The sequence below is a fragment of the Pelodiscus sinensis genome, chromosome 14, assembly GCF_052426305.1.
Source record: "Pelodiscus sinensis isolate ZL-2025 chromosome 14, ASM5242630v1, whole genome shotgun sequence".
Taxonomy (NCBI): Eukaryota; Metazoa; Chordata; order Testudines; family Trionychidae; genus Pelodiscus; species Pelodiscus sinensis.
In genome coordinates, this window is record NC_143065.1 from 11,587,705 (window position 1) to 11,605,110 (window position 17,406).

The following is a 17,406-nucleotide window of genomic DNA, read 5'->3' on the forward strand; positions in this document are numbered from 1 at the left end:
ATGTGCGTACCTGCTAATACAGAGGAAGCACCTACTCAGCTTAACTGCTTTTCTCTCCTACATGCCTAAAGTCAGTGTCCTCAGCACTGTTAAGAAAAACTGAACTGGCATGGTTCGTTCCAAGGACCCAGCAATAAACACAAGGGAAAATGAACTGCAAGAATATTAAATATTGCACCTTGTCTATTTTTGCTACCCAACTCTAACCTACCTAGGAATGCCTGTGAGCAGCTGTTGACTAGTTGCCACTTCACGTGGAACGGGCTAACTCCCCTGTGCAGTGGGGGAGAGAATACAACTGAGGAGGCACATGCCTCAATCTCTCAAGTGAACAACTCTATTATGTTTGCACTTGTCAGACACCTTTTGACTGCATTCCAAGTGATGTTCAAGATGCACATGCCATTGCTTCAGGCTCTGTGAAAGATTCCGTGCCTGGCAGAGCAGCAGGTGAGGTCAACAGGGAACAGATATAGGTTTGTTTGGTTTTTGAGAGGTGGGGAAGGTGAGGGGGAGGAGGGAGAAGATTCCTAGAGACACAGATAAATGGCACTATTTGTATTGTATTACCATATCACCTTGAAGTCCTACTCAGGATCAGGACCTCTACTTTGTACAACACTTATTAGTAAATGCAAAGGTGGGATTTCTGCCCTGACGAGCTTATATATAGCATTTATGTTTAAAAAAATGAAAGACGTCTCCGTTTAAAAGCTGCCCTCCCCCCAAAAAAAACTACTTAATGCAATGTATGTTGTCTATGGGAGAACATAGGCCCTCATTTACTGAAGTTCTACTGTTAGGGTGTAAACATAAATCACACAACAGAATTGGGCCAGTAAGGGTACATCTACACAGCACTGTTATTTCGGAGTAACTGACGTTATTCCAAACTAACATAGCATGCGTCTACACTACAAGTCTTTATTTAGGAGTCCTCCAGCTTGACATTACTCCTAACTCCAATTCATGGTAACTCATTTTACGAGGAGTACGGGAAGTCGAGGGAAGAGTGTTCTTCCTTTGACTTCCTGCTGTGAATACAGCAACAAAAGCCGAATTAAGCTTCACAACTGATGTAGCTGAAGTTGCGTCACTTAATTCGACTTTAGCCCTGCCGTGTAGGGGTCCCCTAAGTGGTCAAGCAAGCACACAACTAAGGGCATAAATTATATCCCATTCTGGGGCACAGTGAAACTAAGCACAAGCCTACCATACCTCATTCCATTATCTACATTGCTGGGTAATGCAAAAGGGCCAACTGGCACAACACATTTAGCCTTTGAATTCTAGTCAACTTCAGTGAACATCCCATCTAAGAATTCTGCAGCTAGCCACTGAACATCCCATCTAAAAATTCTGCAGCTAGCCACTGAACATCCCATCTAAAAATTCTGCAGCTAGCCTTGGAAACCATCCCTGTTGCTGGATAAATTCAGAATGGGCTACACAGTTAATAGCAAGTTGGCTTTATCCAAAGCATATTTTAACTACTCACTTTGCTCTTAAGAAATTTCATTTTCTGGTTTTCTCCTCCAATATCAGAGGCAACAAGGACCAAGCTCAGTTCAAACCTGTATCTCCTTTATTAGGTCCAACTTTACATTACATACATTGGGACTCAATAAAGAAAGACAGTAGTTCAAATGTAATAGTTTAACATCTGTGTCTCCAGGTGACTGTACAATCAGAGCATTAAGAAAATGCATGTGCAGCCCATCTGGAAGAAAAGAGATAAGGGATTAGTTTAAAAGGATTATGTTAAGCAGACCGATACTTCCACACCATTTCAGGTGGTCTCAGGTAGTTCCAGACCATATGGTGTTCTCCCCCCCCCATCATTCAACCAACACACTGCCTGGTTCAACACACACTAATTCTTCAGGCCCAGAAAAGCAGTACCAGCACCAATAACCCAGCATTACTTCCTGCTTCCTGGGCAGAATGGAGTTAGTGACCTCCGTTTTTACTCGTTTAAACAGGCCAATTTGTTGAAGTTGTTACAAATAGATTAAAATTCAAAGTTTGAAATGCTTTAAGGTTATATACATCTGTAACCTTAAATTCAGTCTTTTCTATAACCTCTCATTTCCCAAGAGAGAAGACTGTTTCTAACAAACTGATGTGCATCAGTTGCATCATCACTAAATGTTGCTATGCTTCATTCTGGACTACATTTTAATCCACATTTACATTCAGTGGCTGGAGCTTATTTGTTATGATGGATAGCCACTTGCCAGCTGATGGCCTTTTATTATCAAGATGTCAGCCAGTGATGCAGCAACATAAGCATTAGCTAATGTTAGACAATGGGGAATTTATTACTCTAAAAAACAGGATTTAAGATCCTGATTCAAGTTATATTGGGATTTCAGAAGATACCAGTTTTCAGTTTTTAATCTTAAACCAGATCCATCACCTTTAAAGCACTGAAAACAGCTCCTTCCTCTCCCTCCTCCCAGAATTCAAGCCTTAGCAATTAGCATAGGAGTGGGCAATAATTTTTGCCCAGTGGCCACTTCAAAATTTTTTGAAGTAGCTCCAGGGCACCCCCAGAAGGGACAGAGCCTATCCCAGACCATGATTGGTCTGGGGGTAGAGGAGCCCCTTTGCCCCCCCTTCCCACTGGGCACCCATGCCCTGGAAGAGGTTTGGCATGCTCCCCCACCCACAGTCCAATCAGGGCCGGGGGGGGGGGGGGGGAAGAGGAGGAGAAGCCTCCTCCCGCCCTGTGAGGAACACATAGCATTTTGTGGGCTCCTCGCAGGGCCAGGGCAGGGAGAAGGAAGCTTCACGCAGCTCTCCAGCTCCCAGGCCCTGATTGGCCTGGGGGCAGGGGCAGCAGGGCCTCCACAGGCTGGATCCATCTGCTTGGTGGGCCACATCCAGCCCGCAGAGGCCCTTTTGCCCACCCCTGGGTTAGAACCTGATCCTGCAAGCACTGCACGGGAAATTACTGAAGCCAACAGGAGTTTTGCCCACAGAACACTTAAGCAGTAGTTACAATATAAAATAGACTAGTCAACTATGTTGTAAGCAAAGTGTCCCCTGCATCATTGCTGTGCTTTTTAAACAGCTGAAGGGGACAATGCTAGTTTCAGCATTGGGTGGAGTCAGATCACACTTTGTGGAAGTGCAGAAGATTTATCCTTTCCTTCACTAGCAGCTTCAATATTGCTGATTGTTGCCAGCAAGGAGACAATTACTTCCCAGCATCAGGAGGCACGAGTGTCCTGTTCTGTCTTCTGTTTAAAAGGGTTCAAAAGATGTTAAAAATGAAAATTAGCCTACTTTCATATGGGATGATTCTTGCAAAGGTTGCTGGGAAGCAAAAGTTTTATATTCTTTCAAGCAAATATGGTAACTGCTTATTTCCAAAGCAATAGAATCAAAGTTGCAACACTGAAAGGAAGGGAGTGCAACACTGAAAGGAAGGGAGTATTCTTTAAAGTGGAGATGTTAGATATTTTAAATTTTAGTAAATCATATAACTGCAATCATTCTTAGCAGATATATGGTTATTCAATGTCCCCGGGGTTGGGACTGGCACCAGTGCACTTCTGGTCCCACTCCCAGGGAGCCCCCTACCAGCCTACGCTGCTGCCTCTGTCACAGGCAGCAACATGGAGTGGCAAGCGGGAGCCAGTTTAAAAATCAGCTCCCCACGCAGAGGAGTTCCTGTCTGCTGCCCTGAGCTGGGACGGGACAGAACCAGCCTGCCAGTCCCAATTTTAAATGCAGAGCATGCAGGGAGAGTGTGAGTATGTGTGTAGTTAATCAGGACCGTTAACTGATAAGCAATCATTTAGCCAGCAAGCCACCAATATCCCTATTTTAAAGGCTAGCAATTATGTCAAACATCTAAAGCACTGAATATAGGCCCCCAGTCAGCAGAAATACATTGTGAAAGCCTATTTAAAAGGTTATTTCACTGTATTTTTTTAAAAGGAATAAAAAAGTTCAGTTCAAATGAACAGCCTCAGATTTTAGTAGCGATCAAACTGTCAACATATGAAAAATAAAAGTTTTTCTCCAAGTATCTTCTTGCCATATGAAACAAATGCATTTTTATTAGAGGTGCCACCTTAAGTTTTCCAATTAGGAATGTAATCTAAGATTCTTGAATTTAGAAAGGCCTTTCTCAACCACCTTTCATTTTTAGAATGCATTAAAAAACTCCGGTGCAAATATTTCAACAACCGAATGTTACAATGGCACCTATTCTAAAAGCCTCTTTCCATTTACTACTACACCAGTCTCACCCATAGCCCTTTTGATTTCTTTTCAGAGAACACAAGTAGGAATTGGATTCTAGACACCCTCATTCTGTATATATAACTAAAAGAGAACTTGAAGTCTTCACAGAGCATAGCCTTCCAGTACACATTCAATTGTCTTCTATTGCCAGGGAGGGTAAATCCCAAGAGTCTTACCCATTAAGCATGCATTCCACCACTCTTCTCTTTAGGAATTCCTTATAGCCAAGGAAGACAACTATACACACTCAGAAGGTGCTTAGAGTGCATAGTCCATTTCAGGTTCTAGGAAGATATGATCCACCTTACCAATTATATTTATGCTTTGTCCAAGCCCAGTTCCTCTGGAGTGGAGATTCCCAATTCATTTAAAGTTGGTCTAAGTTCCTGGATAACATAAGGGTAGATTTCCTTGTGAGGGCCTGCCTTGTCCTAATCAGGAGAGAAGAAAATTAATTCAATAGCAAAGAGGTGGTCCTGAAAAACATCTGCCTGCAACTAAGAACAGTGTACTCATAATATAATCTACACTTTGATCCACTTATTACTAGTGATAAAAATCTGCCCTCAATAAGATGGAAGGGTAACATTCTAGCATTGCTTAAAACAGTAAGTCAGCTGTGCCTTCCATAGAACATCTACACTAAAGTCTGCAAACCACAGCCTGTATTTATCTGGCTGGTACGAAGCACAAAGAGGTAATCTCAGAATAGTAGCTACATTCATTCATTTACTGCAGGGTTTTTCAAGTGTTCACTCCTTCCAACCCCACTACACAGTTATGTGGACTATTACACAGGCCACCTGCTTCCCATTAACAATCCACAGCAGTTGCTTACAAGGAAAATGAATGGGTGGGGTGGGATTTTGAGCAGCACAGAACCATTTCAATGGTAGCAGAGTTTTGCCAAAGCTGCATGCTTCAGAAAATCCCCCTTGTCTTCCCTCCCCAAGCTATCTGTAAAGAAACATACAAGCAGAAAACAAGGCAAAACAGTGCTACGTCTATAGATGCTCTGCAGACCAGTTTGAGGACTGCTTGTTGATTATTTTGAAATCTAAATAAGTCCTAAGAGAGTCCATTTATAAAACAAAACTTTTAGTGTTTTTAAAAAGGGATTAAGGAGAAGTCAGCCCCCAAAAAGCCTTTCAAACAGGGTTTTAGGGAAGAAGTTTTGGGGAGAGATTTATAAACCACTCTCATACCTTACATTTCTCCAAAGCAAATATTTTCAAGAACCATCTCAGTGGCCAGTCATTCTGGCATATAGAAAGGAGACCAAAAATGGCAGGGTATGGAGAAAAGAGATGCAAGTTTAGCACAGTCACCTTTGTTAAACTCCCTGATAAAATACCACAGTTGTAATGAGCTGTTTGATTTTTACAGCTATGCTATTCATATTAATTCATTGTAAGTAGGTTTCAGATGATTTGGGAATAGGCGAAGTCTGAGATCTCCCTTACAAGATTCGTCCAGTACAGACACTTCTGAAAGTCAGGCCCCGTTAGCACATGATTCTCCCATAAGTTTGCCTCGTGAATAAGAGGGAACATGATCCTTTTCTCAGATTACATAGTGTGGGTTGCAGAGGCTCACTTCTTGATTGCCCTCTACTCTAAAGAGAGTGGTCAACAGAGGGGAAGGAAGGAGGGCAACAGTATCCAATGCATTTACACCTGTGATCCTGCACAGGAGGGATTTTCTGTTGGTAGTTAAATGGCAACAATTTGAGAAACTAATTTTGATCATGCAATCTTAGTACTGGAATTAGTGTTGGACTATCAGGAAACTGGGGTTTCCCCTGCTTAGGTGGGTGAAAATGCAACAAGAGCTAGGAAACTCATCTCCACTTTACAGCCTTTTCAGCAGTTTGAAGGCACAAGCAGCAGCATTTTCAGCATACCCAAGGAGACCACTACACTGACCTTTACAACTTCTAAGATGCGGACTGCAGTAGCAAAGTCATTTAACCTCCTGCATGCTCTCAAAGCAGCATCAATGATTTTTGGTTCTGGCACCAGATCATAGCCAACCAGCGTGTTCATACCTGTCAGAATGAGAGGACACGAATGACAACAACATGAGAACATCCCAATTATTTCACAGGTAAAAAAAGGAGAGGGTTAGATATGGAACCTGTTGGGGGAGAGAGTCTTTCAAAGTTCAGTCTGGGTTCTCCACTCATCCACTTCCAACCCACCTCCTTGATATTTTTAACATATCTATCACCATGACAAGCAAGCACCATAAGACTCAATTTCAGTCTTCTCCCCCACACATTCCAGAACTACTCCCCACATCTGTTTTTTGCTCTTTACTCGTCTCTTGCCATTGCTGTCTAATGCTGGTCATGTGACTTTATTATCTATGAAAGCTTAACTGAAAAGGTGGGTTTCATTAAGCCACTGAGAACCAGTTCCAGCTATCCTCCTAAAAAGAGTCAGGTTACATACCTTGACATGTCATTCAGCTTTCATTTACAGAACCATTTCATTTAAACCAAACACCCTCAGTTACACTTCTACAAATGCATCAAAAGAAAAATTTGACCCATGTCTCTGTTCTACCTTTTTAACTTTTAAGCAAAAGAGTGATTCTTTGCCTTTTACTCTTGCAAGTCAACACTCTGCACGTTTAGGGGCACAAGTTTTAGTTTTAGGTTCCATAAAAGTTGACATTATAAAAAAAGCTTCAGGACTCAGATCAGTGGCTTAAAGCCACCTACAAGAGCTATTATACAGGTTTCCAGTGATAGCCATTAAGCTATACAGTCAACCTCCAAAAGTTATTCCATTTGTGTCATTTTTCACACTCATTAAGCAACAGCTGAACTCAAGTTACTTTTTCCAAGGAATCAGTTTTTACTCAAGGAAGTGACAATTATCAGCTGTCGAAAAGAATTTAAAATGTAGCTGGATTCTTCAAAATTCAAGTACAAAACTGAAGTTAATGTGTCAAAGTCTAAGCAGGTATTGCTGCTGGACTGCACAATAACCCTTCTTCCACAGTTCATGGGTCTGCCATGAAGACACAAGTAAGGTCTTTGTGTACTAGCATCTTTGTCAGTCAGTTTGTACACACTATAAAGTGTGAACTCCAGGTCTACTACATCACTGACCACCTTTAAATGCTGTACAAACCAGTCAGAATGAAGCAGTAAGTCACACAGACTGCACTTGGACTATACAAGAAAACCCCATTCCCTAAATCTCAAGTGTATTTCCTAGAAATGTCAACACCCCATCACCATATGGTCTTTGTTAGCACTGAGTAAGCAAAGTCTACTGCACTGGAGGTTCCTGGGTTTTTAACTCCTTCACAGATGTCAAATAAGTGTAGCAGTTTTAAACACACAGACACTGTGGTTCAGTATTATAAAAGTGCATTTTTAGGAGCATTTCTGCCCTACGATTGCATAAGCTTTTACTTTCTGACCTAGATGTAATGTCAAATGGCCAGAATATTTCAAAGCAGTTTAGGTTTCCTCATAGTATCGTAGCCATAACTACTTCAGTTTCCTTCCCTTTTACCATACCTTTCCTTAGCTCCCAGGCATCAATATCCGGCTTGTTGAAGTATGTCACCCAGCGAGCATCAAATTCTTCATCTGACTCTTGCGTCCCATGAGAGTAGCAACGAGCATGCACTACAGCTGTGTGAGGAAGGAATAGGAAAGGATTGAAATGAAAATAAAGGAAATTTAGTTAAAAAATGTAGGCCAAGAGACTTCAGCTATGAAGTCAGCTCTAGCAGGACTACACAACAACTAGACACCCACAGCTGGTCCACACTAGCTGACACATGCTTGCAGGGCTGTGTCATTGCAGTGTAGACTTCCAGGCTTGGGATTTAAGACAGTGGGGGTCTATACACAAATGGCACAGTCCCACATCTCGAGCCAGCTGGCACAGGCCAGCCATGGGTTTCTCTTTGCTGTGTAGCTATACCCTTGGTCACGCTGCAGCAAGTACTGAACAAGTGACTCAGATCTGTACATTTAAAGTCTACATGATGTGCTCTGTGCCAAGATAGTCTCAATAAAGGCCTGAAAGTGCTTGCTCTCCCTTTGAAAGAGTAAATCTACAAAATGTTTACAAACTGGATTCTAAAACAGTTACAGTACCAAAAGAATCACAAGTAGTTGATGCTCAATAAGAGTGATCACCTTGAAATGGTTAGACTCTGTTGAACAATTCTTGAAGTCTTCCAGGTACCCAATTAGAAAAAGATATGTCACTGCAGTACTTTTTGCTCTAGAGCAAGCTAGAGCAAGCCAGCCAAAAACAAGATTCAAAGTTAAGGAAGCTCTATTTACAGCACATAGTTGACAACACTGTGAACATCATCTCTGTCTTCACAACAACGTTTATAAAACACTGTTAATTTATGCTCCAAATGAAATGATTAGGGAGGAAAAAGTAAATTCAACCCTTCTTGACACCCAAGGGCCTGTGGAAATTAATCAGAATAGCTATTTCACAATAGCACCCTATGTAGACATTTCAAAATAAAAGCATCTGCCAGGAAGCTATTGCAGAATAGCTACTGTGCTTTATGTTTACACCCTGCTTTATGCTGGAATGATTTCCCCACATAAGCCCTACAATTGCTTAATAATAGGGTTTGTAATCCAAGGAATTTTTTTTCTCATTTCTAACAGTAACGAACAATGGGAGGGAAGGACAGTTGATGACTCAGTGGGAGAAGTAGTAGAATACACAATTCTGGGTCACCAGGTTCAAGAGGGGATGAAAACTTGCTTTCAGTTCATGATTGTTCAGTAGCCTGTGTAAAATGACTTGGTGGCATTTGTACAGTGCCTTTGTGTACAACTATCCAGTCCCCCCCAAAACAGCTTTGCCATCTCCAGGGGCACATCCTGGAGGCATAACTACTTTTATCCATAGTAAAGCCTGGGGTGGAGGCAACACTGGATAGCTATAGTAGTGGTAATGGAGTCAGCACATAACTTCAGTTCCAGAGATTTTCATCAAGTACTAAGTTTACACTGGAACCTGAATATGACAGTTTCTAAAAACCTTGTAAATGTAATAAAATAAAAAGTGGACTGGATTTGGAGATGAATTCCATTAACATGGTTGTAATTTAGTTTCCTCTCTTAATGGCACTATCACACAAAGCTCTCTCAATAGTAAGCAACAGATGAAGTAGCCATAGTAGCTAGCTATGGGACTAGTTGCTGCACTAGATTGGTCTGTAATCTCAAAAATTAGTTCTGCACACCCACAGTAGATACAAAAAATGACTACATAGATAAATAATAAAGCCCCATCAACTTTACACTGTGACACGCCAATTGCTCGTTTTTAGGGATGGCTAGGTTGGCAGAGAAAGAAAGTTAAGACTTGTTCCTGTCTAACTTAGATGCAACACATTTTTTCCCATATTGACAAAATTACTGTGAAATCGGGGGAGGGGGTTTTGCATATCTTAGTCTACATTTAGTAAAGTGCTATTTGCATTTACACTATACAAGTGTTTAATGTGTGTTATGGATCACCATGCTATAATTTGTTTGCGCACGCTGACTAGCTTTTTTAGCTTAAAGTAACACTAGGAAATTTAATTTACCATTAACCATGAAGCAAATATAGTTTTCCTAAAAACAGACTGACTTAAGACAATGGATCCTAATTTAAAAAGTTTCTGAAATACAAAGGAGTGTTCCCCTACAGGAACTTTATTTATTTATTTATATACACACAAATATAAATACACACACACCCCCACCCCACAAGTACTCTGGTAGCACTGTATAGACTAATAAAACATGTGCCCACGAAAGCTCACAATACCATCTACATGTTTTGTTAGTCTATACAATGCTACTAGATAATTTGTTGTTTAAGTTTACGCTGTACAGACTAACTCAGCTACCCCCTTGAAGCTTCTACACATATATGCTGAGTCAGACTACAGAGCTCAACAGAATGACCTGAGTGCCATAGATTCTTGCCAGATATTGATTCAGTACACCATTTGAACAAAACCTTCTCTCCAATGCTCCAAAACCGTAATAGATTATCATACCACTCAAAATAGGAATTATGAATGACTGATTTAGGAAAAAAAATAGAGTTCTTAAAGATACAGCTCTCCACAGTATTACATTGCCTTCCTGACAGGATGGCCATTGAACACCTTCAGACATCCAATTAGCTACAATTCAGTGCAAGCCAATTGAAACTCATTCTGAACTACTTCACAATAACCAGGCCACTGGTTCATCTAGATCAGACCCTTAATTGGCCTAGTCTTGATTTCTGTGCTTCAAACATAGCACATCTGTATAATTATGGATACTTAAAAGATTGCCAACGTAACCATATTTCAAACAATGTTCCTTATGTGTGAGTGTACTTGAATTTAAGATTAAAAGTGGAAATTTAAAAAAAAATTTGCTTTTCACTCCCAAACTCAGGCTGGAGTATAGGAGAGTTTTCTCAGGGATCAACCCAAGACTGTGGAATGAGCTCCCAGAGGAACGAAGGACCATCATAATTTTCACCGCCTTCCACTATAAGGAGTGGGTACATTTCTTGGACTTTGTTTTCTGATATATATAATGTATACTGTAAAATATTCTAAAATATGACAGTCTACTGCACACACTTTATCCAACGGAAAAGGTATCAATGCATTAAGCAATGTGGCTGTTTATTGTATTACTGGACGTTGCTTGAATATCATGGTGCCGAAAGTGATATTAGAACCTATATAGAAATCAATTAAATCAGTTTCACTTTCAAATTCTTACTGCCTGTGTTTTGAGTTGCAGTTACTGGAGCCCACTTTGTCAGATGGATGAAATGGCAACTTCAGTTTGGCAGAGATATATACACAGGCAAAAACAGGAGTTTTACATTGCTAGGTGGAAAACCAGCGTTAATGAGGCCAATTCAGTGGGAATGTGGCCCACTACCAACACTGGATGAGAAGGTGAGACTACCAAAAAGGGAAAAAATTACTTTTTGTAGTGAGCTAGCTAGCTATCCAGTCTCTATTCAGACCCAATCTGATAGTGTCAAGTTTGCATATGAATTCCAGCTCTGCAGTTTCACGCTGCAGTCTGTTTTTAAGTTATTTTGCTCAAGTATGGCAACTTTCAAGCAGGGATGTTAGATACTGGGTAATTGAATAGTCGAGTAACCACATGAATTATTGTTTTCTCAACTATTCTATAGTCCCCAGGGATTGGAGCAGCAGCCAGTCCACTCCCGGCCCCGCTCCTGGAGAGCACTCTGCCACCCTGCGCAGCTGCCTCTGTATCAGAGGCAGCAGTGCAGGATGCTAGACAGGAGCCAGTCCACGAGGGGCGCTAGTTTAAAAACTAGCTCCCCATATAGACCAGCTGCCTGCCACCCCACACTGCTGCCTCCGATACAGAGGCACAAGCAAGGGGTAGTAGGGGGCTCCCTGGGAGCGTAGTAGCTTCTGCCCGTGGGGAGCTTGTGTCTGCCGTGGACAGAGGCTGCTTCGTGGCTGCCTCCCCTACCCCCCATCCATGCTGCTGCCTGATACCTCTTTTAAGCCAGCTCACCCCCAGCACTAGCTCCTGCTTCCCCCTCTCCCCTTGCTGCCTCTTGATATAAATAAAACTAGGCTTATCGGTTAATCACACAGTCGACATCCCTACTTTCAAATCTGTAACTGAATGTCCAGTGAGGTTGAAGTGCTCTCCCAATGGCTTTTGAGTATTACTGTTCTGATCGGTGTCCATTTAGTCTTTTGTGTAGAGACAGTCTGATGGCATGGCTCATGTAATTAGGTCCCATGATGGTGTCACTTGGGTTGATATGTGAACAGAGTTGGCAACAGGGTTTGTTGCAGGGATTGGTTCATGGGTTAGGAAAAGGGAAATACAAGTTTAGATATTCTTATACAGCTACTTAGTTTAGCCTAAAACATTTTTGGGAAGGTGATTCTGCAAAAGTATCTTGACAGATCTGTATGAGGTAAGGATGGAGGCTTAGAAACATGAAAGGTCATTCCAAGCACACAAGGTAGCAAAAAGGGCAGCACACAGACTTCTGTGAAAGAAGATCAAAGGGGTAAGAAAATTATCACTGATGGAATCTAAAAGAGGAAGACAGAAGGGGTGTATGATACAGGATACCAAGGGCTTGTCTGGATGTGGCACAGCTGCATTTCAGCAGTGCTTGCTTAGACACTATCTGTCCCAACTAGGGATGTAAAGAAGCAAATATTTAATCGAACGGTCAATAAAAATTCTGACTACTCAATTAGTCGATTGGTTCTGCACCCAGCGCAAGTTGGGACTGAACTGAGCTGCCTAAGTTGGCTGCAACTCTGCAATTTAAAACTTAGTAGTAGCCAGGGGGTAGGCAGCCCGGCTCCTACAACCTTTTACATTGCAGAGCCTGCCTTTTACATTGCAGGTGGAGTGTGGATTTTTTTTTTTACACCCTTGGCATAACTGTGTTGCTCAGCTTAATTTTCTAGTGTCGATCAGGGCTAGGTCAGAGATTTAAAGATGGGAACTTGAAAGCCACAAGAGAAAGATTAACCTTTTTAAGTTTAACCTTGATGAGCAATTCAAGGGAGTACACATCAATATACAGAATGATTAGCAGGAAGAAAAGGGAGGGAGATACAACACATTTTATATACGTTTGAAAATAGTATGTATGATTTAATGGTAGCTTGGCTGTATAAGGAAACCACTTCAACACTGCAGAATATAAACAAGGATGCAGTAATACCAATTTCCTCAGTCCACTTTCATTTTCAAAAACGAAAGATACACCCCAGAATGACTCCTGATTCAAGTTTCCTGCCAATGCAGATTTGAGTTTGCAAGTAGTATATTTTTGCAGACAGCTCTGGAGAATTTGGAATAATTTCAAACAAGAGAAATGTATGTTGATTTCACAGTACCCCTATTCAGCAATGGCTCTCACCCTTTCCAGACTACCCCATGGAGGAGTCTGATTTGTCCTGTATCCCCCCCAAGTTTCACGTCAATCAAAAACTTATAAAATCAGATAAAAAAAGTGTCAGAGCACACTATTACTAACAAATTGCTTACTTTTTCATTTTACCACAGAAGTATATATCATTTGAAATACAAACATTATACTTATGTACTAGACACTGAAAAAATAGAGCATAGGTGGATCTCCCTGGTCTGGCACCCTCGGGACCTGACCATCCCAGAAGATGGATTTTGCCAGACAAGGGGAGGTCATTTCTGGCCCCCCTGAAAGCAGCCCCCCTCCAGTCCTTGCCTCACTGCTGGCGCACCACACCTCTCCCCCCATAGTATAACAAGTCATATGAAATTTTAGTTTGAACTGACTTCACTTGTACATTTTATGTAGCCTGTTGTAAAAATAGACAAATATCTAGATGAGTGGATGTACCCCACCAGTATGTTGACCATGGTTAAGAACCACTACTGTACAGACATTTATGTTACCGTGCTACTTATTTGAAGATTAGTAAATGTTAACACTTGTTCTTGTACTCAAGATTTGTTTTACAACTGGAGGGAAAACGTGAGATTAGCCATTATACATTTTTTTCATAATATTGGAAGAACAAGGAGAGCATGCTAGGCTGGTTTACACAATTTCAAGATTTGCATGCCACAGGCAGGTTAGCTTTGTTATAGAAAGACCCATATCGTGGTTGCAAGTGGTGCCAACTATCTTCAAATCAGAGTCACTGCAGAAGCGAATGGAGTTGACGCAAGCATGAAAGAGGAAACGAGTCGGGCAATATAGAGAGGTAGCTGCACTGTGACACAGGCCAGCTGGGCTGCCCCGAGCTCAGCGGGACCCCCTTGCTAACCTCGCCTAGGGCAAGGCGGGCTCCGCGTGGCCGGGCTCAGAGCCGACGATGCCCCCTCCGCCTTACAGGGAAGCCAACACAGGTGCCGCGCAAGCTTCACCTCCCTCTCCCCTTCAGCCAGCTCAATGTCACCTTCCCGCGGCGACCACGGATGCAGCTCGCCCCGCGGCGGGCGCGGCTCCGCTCCGGCAGGCGGGGGACCCCGGCGCACCCGGGGGGCGCACCCTGAGGCGATAGTTTTGACGGGGGCAGGGCGGGGTCCCAGCCCGGCCCCCCGCAGAGCGGCGCGAAGGCTTCGGCCGCGCCGGGTGGCGGGGCGGGCGGGGAGGCCGGGGCGCCTGAAGGGACGGGGGGAAACGGCGCGCGCTAGGCCGCAGGTGCAGCCAGCCGTCGAGTGACAGCGCAGGTCACCGCAAGGACACGGCGCTGCCGGGCCGGCCCAGCCCCGGGGCCCCGCCGCTAGACGCCCCGGGGCGGCGGGAGCGGGCGCAGGGCCGCGGCGCGGGGGAGCTGCGCGGCCGCGCTGCGGCGGCGCGGGACCGGCGTCGGCGGGGGCGCCGCTCGTCACTCACTCACCTGCGGCGGCCGGCAGCTGTCGGGCCCGCCGGGCCAGGCCGCGGAGGCCGGCGGCGGCGGCGCAGCGGTGAAGCAGGGCAGCGGCCAACATAGCGGCGCGGGACGGAACAACCGGGGCGCGAGGCTTCCTCTCGCCGGCCGCGCTCAGCAGCCACCACGCGCCTGGACCGAGGGCAAGGGGCGGGGCAGCGGCTACGGCGTCGCCGGGCGGACAAACCGCCCCCCCGCCACGTGACAGCGGCACCCGCAAGGGGGCGGGGCCTAGCGCAGGGGGAGCGCGGCGGCCATTTTGAAGTGAGGCGGGCGAGGAGCGATCGCTGCTGATGGGTGGGGGGGAGAGGTGAGTAAGCCAGACTGCCCCTCCCCCCTCAGCACCCCCTTTCCTGCCTCGCGGAGCGGGGATCGCAACGGGGGGGACTTAAAACCGCTCCCGCAGGCCAAGAGCGGGGGAACTGGGCTCCTCCCGCGGGGGGCGCCCTCCCGGGCAGCTGGCGGCGACTAACCGCTAGGCTCGTTCCTGGCGGGTGGAGCCGGCTGGCGCTGCCAGCTGCCCCGGGGACAGCAGCGCTGCCCGGCCGGGCGCCGCCTCCTGCTGCGGACAAGGCCTGGGGTGGGGGGGGCACCGGCTACCCCCCCCCCCCGGACTCCTCCCGCCCGGCCTGTTCCCGGGTCCGCTGCGCTGGGACGCGGGGGGTGGGGGGGGGCAAGTCTCCAGCCGGGTGCGCGCGGGGGCGGCCCGGGCGCTGCAGGGTGGGGCCCCGCAGACAGCAGGAGCGATGAGCGTAAGTGGAGCGGTTCGGTGCGCAGCCTGCTCATGTCCCCACTCTGGTGCGCGGCTTCTCAATACGCTACTTAGACTGCGCAGGCTTGCCCTGTTCCGCTGTGTGATTCCCTTCTAGAGATGCTGTGCTGCATGCTTGCCGGGATAATAAAGAGGATCGCTTTCCCCCGTGTTGGTGTGACTAGTATTCATTTGGAAATGGCTTCTTCAACAATAGATTGGGTGAAAATAGAGTTAACATGCAAATAGAAATGCATCTGACAAAGTGGGTCTTTGCCCACGAAAGCTTATGCTCCTACACTTCAGTTAGTCTATAAGGTGCCACAGGACTCCTCGTCGCTTTTGCAGATTCAGACTAACACCGGCTACCCCTCTGATACTTGCAAATAGAAATGTTACCTCAAATAGAGCAAAGGAGCGCACACACCTACGTCTACACTGCCTTTTTTTGTGGCAGAAGATATGCAAATCGCACGCTCATTTGCATATCTTCTGCCGATTCTTTTTGCAGAAGAGGTTTTGCTGCTAAAAAGCCCCATGTAGATGTGGCAATTCGTTGGAAAAATAAACCCTTTTTCGCAAGATCCTGTAAACCTCATTTTTTGAGGAATAAGGGATCTTGTGTGAAAGGGTTTCTTTCCCACAAATGGCCAGATCTGCAAGGCTTTTGAAGGGCAAAACCTCTTCCGCAAAAAGGATCAGCAGAAGATTTGCAAATGAGAGCACAATTTACATATCTTCTGCCACAAAGGGCAGTGTAGACATAGCCCAGTAGAAGACCGGATGGCCAATGGGATGCAGCTTTTCACCTCTCGGTCACCATGTTGAAGACATCTTGTGTGTTGTGACAGAAAGCTGTTACCATTTAGTTTATGTCTTTCAGAGAAACCACTTGACAGCTTCACTTCCTCTAGCAGGCAGGTGTCTAAACCACAAGAACAAAATTGCTATGAACAATAAGTGACCTCTGACAGCAGGAGTTTCTGTAGAGCTCAAGAGTTCAGTAATGTTTGAAAATGAGCCATCCCTACCCCTAATATGGCCCTTCTAGGTCAGAGGTGGTATTGCTGCTCTTCTTTAGATAGAGGATTTCAGTTTCCAACGCTATTAGTTTTCAGCCCAGGTTTTCAAAAGGAAAGTGGAATCTACTCTCTTTGAGTCTCTGGGCCTTCATGTTTATCCCCAGTTCATAAATTCATAGAATAAGAAAGAAAAAAATGTATTTAAATGTTTTAATATTTTAAAAAATCCCCCTTCACCAAAAATCATCCTTTAAAAATGTGTTCTTTGTGGCTTTGTCTACACTGCTGGTTTTGCTGGCAGTGAGTATGCAAATGAGGCACGGATTAGCATATCACTGCACCTTATTTGCATAATTTATGCAGGCCCCAACAGTGTGCATAAATTATATAAACTATGCTAATTGGCACCTCATTTGCATACTCACTGCCGGCAAACCCGGCAGTGTAGACATAGCCAACGTGTAGTTTCAGAACAGCAGCTCTGCCTCAGTTCAGGGATGAGGGCCACTTATTTGTATTAAAAATATAATTACCAGCAGGAATCCTTTCGGCTCTCATTGAATTTTTAAGACATTTTAGACATTTTCTCCAGATCACAAAGGAATTTGAGAAATTTATTTTTAAAAGACTCATAATTTCATCCGGGACATGTTATCTCACTCCTTAAATGTTGCAGTTGTACCCTGGCATCTTGCCTAACTCTACACCTTCTGATTCTGTACTAAGATTTTGCAGTTACCGGCATCTCCCAAGATTTTTCAGGCTCCTGAAACTCTTGTGGATGGAGGGTTTGTTTGTTTTGATTGCTTGGTTTTCAAGCCACTTCCATTAATTACACTGGTACATTTACAGGGTTTTTTCTTTGAAACCCTCCCCTCTGGACAATAGTTTCCCATTTAAGAGACTTTTCTTTATAGAGGAGAGGGCATTGATAAT

The 17,406-nt window shown here is 44.4% G+C and overlaps 1 protein-coding gene across 1 annotated transcript; it reads right to left on the reverse strand.

The window, feature by feature from the left end:
* Nucleotides 1-1,563: 1,563 nt before the first annotated feature.
* On the reverse strand, nt 1,564-14,869 carry COX5A (cytochrome c oxidase subunit 5A). The gene is made up of 5 exons (XM_075897423.2): nt 14,668-14,869; nt 7,793-7,909; nt 6,183-6,304; nt 4,566-4,688; nt 1,564-1,720 (listed from the first exon to the last, which is right to left on the reverse strand). Exons 1-4 carry the CDS (start codon nt 14,756-14,758, stop codon nt 4,575-4,577), a joined length of 444 nt encoding a protein of 147 aa, XP_075753538.1. The 5' UTR covers nt 14,759-14,869; the 3' UTR covers nt 1,564-1,720; nt 4,566-4,574.
* Nucleotides 14,870-17,406: the final 2,537 nt, after the last annotated feature.

Coding starts and splice junctions, on each gene's coding strand:
- COX5A (XM_075897423.2), bottom strand. CDS start 14,758: ATGTTGGCCGCTGCCCTGCTTCACCGCTGCGCCGCCGCCGCCGGCCTC. Junction 6,305..7,792: donor TGCCTGGGAGCTAAGGAAAG/GTATGGTAAAAG, acceptor TCATTCTGACAG/GTATGAACACGCTGGTTGGC. Junction 4,689..6,182: donor GCATCTTAGAAGTTGTAAAG/GTCAGTGTAGTG, acceptor TCTCCTGATTAG/GACAAGGCAGGCCCTCACAA.